Source organism: Centropristis striata, chromosome 12 (assembly GCF_030273125.1).
Source record: "Centropristis striata isolate RG_2023a ecotype Rhode Island chromosome 12, C.striata_1.0, whole genome shotgun sequence".
Lineage (NCBI taxonomy): Eukaryota > Metazoa > Chordata > Actinopteri > Perciformes > Serranidae > Centropristis > Centropristis striata.
Window position 1 is genome coordinate 26,890,516 of NC_081528.1, and position 10,578 is coordinate 26,901,093.

Sequence of the window (10,578 nt, forward strand, 5' to 3'; positions counted from 1 at the left end):
TTATTTTTTTAGATTATTTTTTAGATTTATTCTTTCAAAAAAATATTTCAAAACTATTTTATAAATGCAAACATTTATTTCATATTATGAAACATATTTTAAATTATTTTTTAGGTTTATTTTTTGCTTTTTACCATTTATTTACCATTTAAACTATTTTATAATGTATTTATCCAATTTAAACAAAAGTATTTATTTCATATAATAAACAAATATTTGTAATTATTTTTAAGGTTTATTTTGTTTTTTTAAATCTTTTTCAAACTATTTAAACATGTATTTATTAATTTTAAACAAACATTTCATATAATGAAACAAATATTTTTAGGTTTCTTTTGGCTTTTTCAAAGTTATTTAAAACTTTTTTTATAATTTATTTATTCAATTTAAAACAAACATTTATTTCATATCATGAAACACATTTTTTAAATATGTATTTTTAGGTTTATTTTTGCTTTTTCACACTTATTTTAAACTCTTATAATGTATTTATTCATTTTTAAAAATATTTTTTATAAAGTATATATTCATTTTAAAAACATAAAAGTATTTATTTCCCGCCGTACTTTCTTTATATTTTTATTCTTTATTACTCAAATGAGGCAACAGCATCCACTACGTGTCGCTCTGTCCGTTAGTGACGTAACGCTGGTGATTTCTACACCACAGAAGAAGACGAAGAAAGGAAAGGACGTGACGTAGTCGCAGTTGATCTAAAATGGCGACGATCGTGTGCTAGTCAAAACATAACGGACGAGCTCAAAATCCGAACAAGATACAGAGAAAACTATAGAAATATCAGCCTCTGTGTCATTTGTTGCATCTTATCAAGGTAAACAAGTTATTTCATGTTTTACTAAGAGATCAAATAGATAATTTGCGTTCAAGTCACTCAGCTGGTAAACATAGTCAGGTAGCTAACATAAGAGTGACGGTTTCTTCTGATTTAACTTTTGAAACTGAACAAAAAGCACTTACAGCTGGTTGAGTAGTAGGAAGACGTCAATGGGAAGTATTTCGGAGTATATTCACGATATATAACGTTGTGTTTCTGCTCTCTGTCACACTAGTCGTGATGGCGGACTGTGCGATAGCAGACCCAGCCATGACCGAGCAGACCAAAGTGAACTCGGAGGGCATTGTGGGCCTGGATGAGCCCAAGAAGATGACCAGGGAGGACTGGAGGAAGAAGAAGGAGCTGGAGGAGCAGCGGAAGCTGGGAAACGCTCCAGCTGAGGTGGACGAGGAGGGGAAGTAAGTTTATGTCCGCACAGAGAATATGTTCTCAGAGTATCTAAAGAAATGCTCCACTTGAGGTAACAAAGATTAAAAAACCAATACATCTGGAGATACATGGATTTCACTACTGGAAGAGGGTCAAAAACTGAAATCTTCAAACAGTACAGTGACTCAGTGAAACAATAATCACTATAGCAGATCCAGAGATTCTGTTTACATCCGACCACATTAGGCCTATATTAGGCCTTCTGTATTATTTCTCTATTATATGTACCACTTATACAGTACTTTGTATATCTCTCCATGTATTTAATTATATTAATTAATTGTTGATGTTCATACTACTACATGCAACAACCTAATGATGTTTTCTCCAATGTGCAATATCTGTAAAATGCAAAGTACTTTCAGGAAAACAAACACAAAAAGAATATATATTAATAGTAAATGTCAAATAGCATAAATGTTTGAATATAATGTGTATAGAATGTATGTTTATGTTTTTATATATTCTTTATTCTGTCTTTATATGTATGTGTCTGCACCTTGAGCTGATATGACAACTAAATTTCCCCATGGCGGGGTAATACAGTCATATATTATGTTATGTTATGCAAACTCCTAAAACACTAGACATTTGAAATCTTACTGCATTAGATCCCCCTACCTTGTAAATTACATACTTGTATTATATTAGATTTAACATAATTACACCCTCCGGCTTCTATTAAAAGTGTTCACATCAACATCCAAGTGATAGTTATGACTGAGAAATTCAGATTTGGAGTGACTTAATGGAGTGACTGGCCTTAATAACATGAAAGTGCTTGAAAACAAAACAAACTACCAAAGTCTATTAATAAAGGAAATTAAACCCACTTATTTTTGGATGTTGTTTAAATACTTTCAATGCTTTTTTAATTTGTATTGACCCCCTTTGCAGTAAGCTCAACCATCAAACAGCCATCTTGAGTTGGTGTGAACAGCCACAAGACCCCCATTTGGATCTTAAAAAATGAAAACTATTAAAAGTCTTTGTAGTTTAAGATAATACAACAACATCATTCAACTCCAATGATCCTCCATTGCGACATTAAACAACCATGCCCCTGTTATTGATATATTTACAATGAAGATACAGTTGAAATTTTAATATGATCTTCATGTGTTGCTTCTTTTCTTTTCCAGAGACATAAACCCTCACATCCCACAGTATATTTCATCAGTGCCATGGTACATCGACCCATCCAAAAGGCCCACACTAAAACATCAGAGGCCACAGATTGAAACTGAGCCACAGTTCTCAGCTGTTGGCGAGTGGTACAAGAGAGGAGTGCAAGAGGTGAGGGCGATCAATGAGTTACTTTCATGTAGACACTACAAATTAACTTCAAAAATAACGAGCAAATTTTCCCCCTCTCCGAACAGACTGCTGTTGCCACTAAATTTCGTAAGGGAGCTTGTGAAAACTGCGGTGCCTTAACGCACAAGAAGAAGGACTGCTTGGAGGTAAATGGATAACGTTCACTGTTTCTAATCCTGTACATAAAAAAATGTGTCACACATGATGTAAACCTGACCTTCACTTTTGTCAAATCAGCGACCCAGAAAAGTTGGGGCTAAATTCACCGGCACTGGCATAGCTCCAGATGAACACAGTCAAATACAGCTTCTCATGGACTACGATGGGAAACGGGATCGTTGGAACGGGTATGACCCTGAGGAACACCAGCGCATTGTGGAAGAGTACGCCAAAGTAGATCTGGTAAGCACTCCATTGGAAAAGTAAGCTTGGTTTAACCTTCTATACTGCTGGACTTTACCCACCTTCATTTTCACTACTATATATACAGAAGTCCTGCACCTCTATGGAAACCGCACAATCATGACAAACACAATTATAATGCCATTAATAATCTAATAAATTAAGTGCAGGCTGAATTATTTATTTATAAATATCTTTATTTATTTATTTTTTAAAGAGAAAATCTATACAACTTACAAGTTCCCACAAGTGTTACCAATATCGGCAAAAATGGGGCTCCCTGTGCTAAACATACGGAACTATTTACATTTAACCTCTCTTGTTCTCTCCTCTGCTCTGTGTAAACATCCTGCGGTTCAGTCTTTATTTGTCACATGGCTCTTGAAGTTATCCACAGCTTCCCTGTTGCACTGAGGAGCTGGTTAGTGAGTGTGTTTAAGGAGTGTTTGGAATTTGAAAATCTGATGACAATCTATCTTTTTACAGTTTCTGATAGTCAGATCATAGTGATAAATGGTGTACTATGGCAATTTTGTTGTTATAGGAAATATACTGTACATGGAGTGTTTCATTGGCTTCATTAGAAAAAGGAAAACAACCTTTGTTGACACTATATGACCTCTGCCATTAAAAAAACCTGCAAGGGTGCTGTCTACTTCCAGTTATCCATATTTCCCATCCTCATTACAGCCAGTTTGAGGTCTTGAGCTCTGGGCGGTGCTATAGAGTCGCCCTGGCAAATAAAATGTATTTAAGCAGTCCTTCATCCCAAGTGCCAATCATATTCTTAGTTCAACAAGGTGATTGATGAGATGCAGGCCACAAACAAAAAAATTCAAATCAACTGTTTTCAATATGTGTATGACCCTGTCTGTTTGCCTGTTTTTACTGCTTGTATGCTTTTTTGTTCAGGTTTCTTGTGTTCAGTTAACCAAAGACAAATTTGCACCCCTGGTGGAGAATAAAGATATATTTTATTCTATTAATTAGCCTTTATATTTGTTTCTGCCTCTCAGGCTAAAAGGACACTGAAGGCACAGAAGCTTCAGGATGAGTTGGCCTCTGGAAAACTGGACCAAACCGTAAGTGTTCGGTCATCATAACAAGTGTATTGCATTGTTGTTGAATTCAGTAGATTAAAAGGCAGTCAATTTGTGTTGAAGACTAACCTCTTATTCTTTGAATTGTTTCTCTGCAGGAGCGGGAACACGACAGTGAGGATGAGGATGAAGATAAATATGCAGATGACATCGACATGCCTGGTCAGAACTTTGACTCCAAGAGACGAATCACTGTTAGGAACCTGCGTATCAGAGAAGACACAGCTAAAGTAAGAGATGCATCTAGGAAAACAGATCTATTATTGGATTAACTACAACGTGACTGTCAAACAGAGATGATACTCAGACCATGTTTGGGTTCCTCCTTACTGAGTCAGAGACGCCCAATAATCTGAACGTCTCTGTTTCTCACAGTACCTGAGGAATTTGGATCCAAATTCAGCATATTATGATCCAAAAACTCGAGCTATGAGAGAGAACCCGTACTCCAACACTGGCATGAACCCCGACGAGTAAGTTGTTATTCCTGTTAGTTCAAAAATTCTCACTGGTTCATAATGAGATAATACTAATCTGTTTTGTCTGACAGGGTGGGGTATGCTGGAGACAACTTTGCCCGGTATAGTGGGGACACCATCACCATGGCTCAAACGCAGTGTAAGTGACAGATGTTTTACATCTTTTCAACCAGGTTTATGTCATTTCAGTGCTTGCAGAATATGCAAATGAACAGTGTTTGACTTCCCTCCACATTGTCCACCAAATGATAAATCCATGCTTCATCTTGTCACAGTGTTTGCCTGGGAGGCCTATGAGAGAGGCTCTGAGGTGCATCTGCAGGCTGACCCCACCAAGCTGGAGCTGCTGCACCGGTCCTTTAAGGTCAAGAAGGAGGACTTTAAAGAGAAACAGAGGGACGGCATTCTAGAGAGGGTACACATCTTTTCTTTTTAGCAGCAGCAGCAGCAGCAGAGTATTCATCCTGTCTGAATACTTCATTGATGATGTTTGTGCTTTTGTGTGTGATAATCAGTATGGAGGTGAAGAGCACTTGGATGCACCGCCGCGGGAACTGCTGTTGGCTCAGACAGAAGACTATGTGGAGTACTCTCGTCACGGTGCTGTGTTGAAAGGGCTTGAGAAGGCTGTGGCTCGCTCCAAGTACGAGGAGGACGTGCTCATCAATAACCACACTGTAAGGATGGCAGAACACACCTTTTAAAAAAGCTCCTCTCTTTATATTGTTACATTTGTTTGTATTCTAAAAACATTCTCCTGATTTTAGTGTATTTGGGGCTCCTACTGGATAGACGGCTTCTGGGGATACAAGTGTTGTCACTCCATGGTCAAACAGAGTTACTGCACAGGAGAGACTGGAATTGGAGTCGTAAGTAGATGTACTAAAAGTTTTCTGTTTGATACACTTAAGTTTTGTAACTTAAACTTTCTGTTTTCGTTCTCCTCATGACCTAAAGAACACCACAGACTGTGTTCCATTTGAAGAGGGACTCGTGGAGCAACAGGAGGAAGAACAGCCCAAGTCCCTGCTGGAAGTAAGTGATGTTGAAGAGTTTTAAAATTCTTACAGTTCCCGTTAATAATCATATGCACGGTACAAAATTTACTTTTTGAACCCAAACAAATGAGCAGAGGTTTTCAACAGAGCAAGGTGCTTCTTGTGTGAGCTGACTTGACAAAGGGAATCCCCAATCAGAGACAGTTTGAACATTAAATATATTGTCCTTACTCACCCACTTATCTGGAGAGTCAAGTCAAGTCATGTTTATTGATATAGCCCATTTCATACACAGAATGGTTACCCAATGTGCTTCACATAATCAAAACAATCACATAAAAAAATATCTAAAATGTCATGTCATAAGAGGTCAAATCGATTACATTGGAAAGACATGGGAATTCACAGGGAACATATTACACAGAAATAAATAATTACAAAACAAATTAATAAAAGCAAAAGGTAAAAAACAGCACAGATAAAAACATAACGGCTAACAGAGTGGGTTAGTGGAAGGCATCATGGAAAAGTTTGGTTTTTAGTCTGGATTTATGGGGATGGTGGGAGAGGTCTTGATGTCTATAGGAAGGCTGTTCCAGAGACGGACCGCATAGCAACTAAAGGCTGCCTCTCCCTGCTTGGTGCGGGCGCTGGGTTGTACCAGTTGAAGTTTTCCTACTGATCTGAGTGATCTTGAGGGGCTATATGTTTCAAACATCTCTGTTATATAGAGGGCCTTGGCCATTTAGTGATTTAAAAGCAAGTAAAAGGACTTTAAATTCAATTCTGTAGGTCACCGGTAGCCAGTGTAGGGATTTTAATATTGGTGTGATATGGTCTTTTCCTTTGGTTCTGGTCAAGAGCCTTGCTGCTGCATTTTGTATCATTTGAAGGGGTTTTATAGTTTTTTTTAGGGAGACCAGTGAAGAGACCATTACAGTAATCCACCCTGCTGGTGATGAAAGCGTGAATAAGTTTTTCCAGGTCTACCGGTGAAATGAAGTTTTTAACTTTCTCAATGTTTTATAAGTGATAAAAGGCCGATTTTGAAACTGCCTTGATGTGGCTATTAAAGCTTAGGTCGCTGTCAATAATGACCCCAAGGTTCTTCAGTTTCTGCCACCTCAAAACCTTTCTTTCACAATAGTGTGGCAGTCTTTAGTCTCTGATCCTTTTTCTAAAAATAATAACTTCAGTTTTGTCTGTGTTTAGTTGGAGAAGGTTTTTAGACATCCAGTCTTGATTCAAGGGGAGCAAACTCATTTGGAGACAGGGCTAGGTATAACTGTGTGTCGTCTGCGTAACTATGGTAACTGATGGAGTGGTTCTTTATGATTTGGCCAAGCGGGAGCATGTACAGAGTAAACAAAAGATAGCAAAGAATTGAGCCCTGAGGGACACTGCAGGTGAGGGAAGTGCTGAGGTATGATGACCAATAGACACACAAAAACTCCTGTGTTCTAAATAGGACCTTAGCCAGCAGATGACAGCCAGAGAGACCCACACAGCATTCAAGCCTTTCTAATAGTATGCTGTGGTCAACAGTGTTGAACAGCGCACTGAGGTCCAGCAGCATAAGAACAGTGGTTTTTCCTGTGTCGTTATTTAGCCGAATGTCATTGACTACTTTTACCAGGGCTGTTTCAGTGCTATGGTATTTTCTAAAGCCTGACTGGTAAAGATCAAGACAGGAAGTGGAAGTCAAGAAAGCAGACACTTGATTAAAAACAATTTTTTCAATCGTTTTGCCGATGAAAGGTAGATTCGATATGGGTCTATAGTTCTTTTTAAGCAGAGGCTTTACAACAGCCATTTTAAGGGACTTGGGAAACGTGCCAGTCAGTAAAGACGTGTTAATTATCAAGAGCACATCAGTTGCTATTAGATGGAGCACAGATTTGAAGAAGCTGGTGGGCAAAATGTCCAGCTCAGAGGTAGAGGAGCTAAGACTTTGTACAGTCTTCTCAAGAGTGCTGAGCTCATTTCTCAGAATAGTTGGTGGTTCACAGTGGGGGATGCCAAGCGATGTAGATGCTATATGCGGTCTAATATTCTCTATTTTGTTCTTAAAAAAAGAGGCAAATTCATTGCATTTGTCAACTGAGAGTAGCTCAGGTGCCAGATGAGGAGAGGGGTTTGTTAGCTTCTCAATAGTAGAGAAAAGTGCACAAGTGTTATTTGCATTTCTGTTGATGATTGTGGAGAAATAGGATTGTCTGGCTTTACTAATTATGGAGTTGTATTTGCAAAGTGTCTTTTTATGGATCAGATAGTCTGAGTTAAGTTTGGATTTGCGTCATATCCTTTCTGTTCTCCTGCATTCTTTCTTTTGCAGTTGCAACTGACGGGTTGTTTGTCCATGGAGCCTTCTGCTTGCTAGTGGATTTTTTCAGTTTTAAAGGAGCAATATCATTATGTCCATTATAGAGTGCCCTGCAGTTTTTACAGTACATCCACCATGCTAATCTACTCCGGCAATGTGCTTCCACATGCATGCAGACTGCAAAATTCTCCTCTGTGTTAGGAACAATACTCCTGGTAAATGAGCCAAGTTGTGAGCTACGTTGTCAATAAAGCAACTTAAATTATAGTGACAGACAGCAAGGTTAATTTTAAAAAAGTGCAATACAATTATTGAAGGTCATACACTGCATGCAGCTCACAGTGTGTAGAGCTGATGCAAGCAAAACATCGTTGATCTAACTGGTCTTGTTGCTCTGACAGTTTGTAGTGAAGTGGGCTTATTTTAGCAACCCACTAACTGGCTGGCCTCATTTATTTTTATTAAAAACATTTTTTTAAGTGTAGATTTTTACTAACATTTGTTATGTTGTGGTTAAATTACTTATTCACCTCATGCATACATTTTTTAATTACAGAAAATATGTCCCCAATTGTGGATTGCAAAAAAGGCACTTTATTAATGCATAAGGTGAATAAGTGTTAAGGTGAATAGGTTAATTAACAATGACTGCTAATTTTGGACATTGATCGTAGGGGTGTTTTTTATTGTTGGTGTATACATGGCTCTAATTTTATGTTTATTTAATCCACAGATGCATCGAGATAAGATGACGAAAGAGAAGAAGAAGAAAAAGAAGAGCAAGAAGAACAAGAAGCATGGCTCTGACAGCAGCGATTCAGAGGATGAAGAGAAGAAGAAGGAAAAGCTGAAGAAGGTAAAGTTATTTTTGTGTTTTTAGATGGCAAAAAGTGTTTCTGTGTTTATTTGTCTGAGTTCTCTGTGACTGACCTCCAACCTGTTTCTTCCTCTCAGGCGCTAGAGGCGGAGGACAAGCGGGCAAAGCACTTCGAGACAATAATGCAGATAGATGAGAGGAAGCGGCCGTACAACAGCTTGCAGGAAATAAAGGCGCCCACTGAGGAGGAGATGGAGGCCTTCCGCATGAAACGCTGCCGGCCAGATGATCCCATGGCTTCCTTCCTCGGACAGTGACCTGCTGACCCCCCCTGAATCTCCTCGAGGACTCTAACCAGAGCCATAGTGCGCTGATTGAAAAAAAGGCTCAGACTCATAAAACTCAGCTTTATCTTGTAAACTTGCAGCAGGAGGCTTCTGTTTTGTTACAAACATGGTGGTGGACATGATGCAATGTTTTGTTAATTTTATTTTGAAAAAGTTTTGTTCCGAATGCTACGTAGGAGTATAATAATTGCTTGTTTTTATACTTAAAGAGTTCCACATGGAAAAAAGTGAAAATTACAGTTAGATTTGTGAACCTCCCTCAGTCTCAACAGTAATTTGAGGAACACAGCTACTTTTAGTGGGATTAATGCATAATTTTTATAATAAAATATGTATTTGTCTGAAGACTTTAAGTTTAAAGGTTCATCATTGTCAGTGTTAAATCAGCCTTATGAAATTTTGCTCATCTTATGATGGACGGGCAAGTATTGTATGACATTGATCAAATGAAACTTTTTTCTTACAAATTCCAACAAGTTGTCTTTTACTACAAATTAGAGTAGATTTTGTTAGCTAGAGTGGATAAATGTGCATTCTGTGCTTTCTTTATTGCTGCATAAATTACATTGGATATAGATCAAGTTATGGCTCTCATGCCAACTTAAAGTGGACGTGCTCATTTTCAGATTCATACTATTTTTGGGATTCTCTTTGAACAAGTTTACCTTCTTTTCTGTTCAAAACATAATTTTTCTCATACTGTCTGTATATGGCTCTGTTTACACTGAAACGCGCCTTTTTAGTGCCTGCCAAAAGATTTTTTTTCTGAGGATAAAGGCAAATCCCACCTTTTCTGCCCTTAACTACACTGATATTTTTACCCTTACCTTAACCAACCTCGCTCCTCATGCCTGAACCGAACCAACCAAATTAACAAAGACCATAGGCTTGTTTTTTCATTAGGTACTTTTCCCTCTCGTGAGTCGCTATGGGTGTGGCTTGGGAGAGAGGATCCGCCCAAGATTCGCCCAACTTCACCAGTCAGCGGCTCAGGCACTAGGCTACTACCTAGTCAATGCTGATTGGATACAGTTGAGGCGGGACATGAGTAGAACTCGACACAACCATAACATACCAGCCTCATTTTAAAAAGAAATAAGCAGAGCAGACTTGAAACGAGAGAATCGAGAACAAGAAACCGAAGAAGAGAAGACAATATTGATGTCTCAACTGTTTGGACTTGACGCGTCGGTCTGTAGTCAGCGTCACGTCACTGAGAAAAACATTTTTCTTGGTGATACAATTCTTGATGTCACGGTCAAAGTTGTCTCTGAATAATCACGTAAGTGTTGCAGAACTATTTACGTCACATTCGAACTCCGTTGGTTAGCCGCTACAAAAGTGCCTGTATGGGAACAGAGGCTGAGGGGAACTAACTAGTGGGCGGAGCCAAAACACTGCTTTCCAAAAAGTACTTAATGGAAACACGCCTAATAAGTGCTAGCCAATCAGAGGTTGAATAGAACAGGTCTGGCCTCACTAAAAGCAGTTCTGAACCATCATTTCTGGA

At 38.4% G+C, this 10,578-nt stretch overlaps 1 protein-coding gene across 1 annotated transcript; it reads left to right on the forward strand.

Annotated features, from left to right (window-relative positions):
- The first annotated feature begins 652 nt into the window (after window positions 1-652).
- Window positions 653-9,943, forward strand: slu7 (SLU7 homolog, splicing factor). Its single transcript, XM_059346918.1, has 15 exons — window positions 653-832; window positions 1,071-1,254; window positions 2,428-2,581; window positions 2,668-2,748; window positions 2,840-3,004; window positions 4,021-4,086; window positions 4,203-4,334; window positions 4,480-4,577; window positions 4,655-4,722; window positions 4,859-4,998; window positions 5,099-5,260; window positions 5,351-5,452; window positions 5,541-5,618; window positions 8,638-8,760; window positions 8,859-9,943. Exons 2-15 carry the CDS (start codon window positions 1,076-1,078, stop codon window positions 9,036-9,038), a joined length of 1,728 nt encoding a protein of 575 aa, XP_059202901.1. The 5' UTR covers window positions 653-832; window positions 1,071-1,075; the 3' UTR covers window positions 9,039-9,943.
- The last annotated feature ends 635 nt before the right edge of the window (window positions 9,944-10,578 follow it).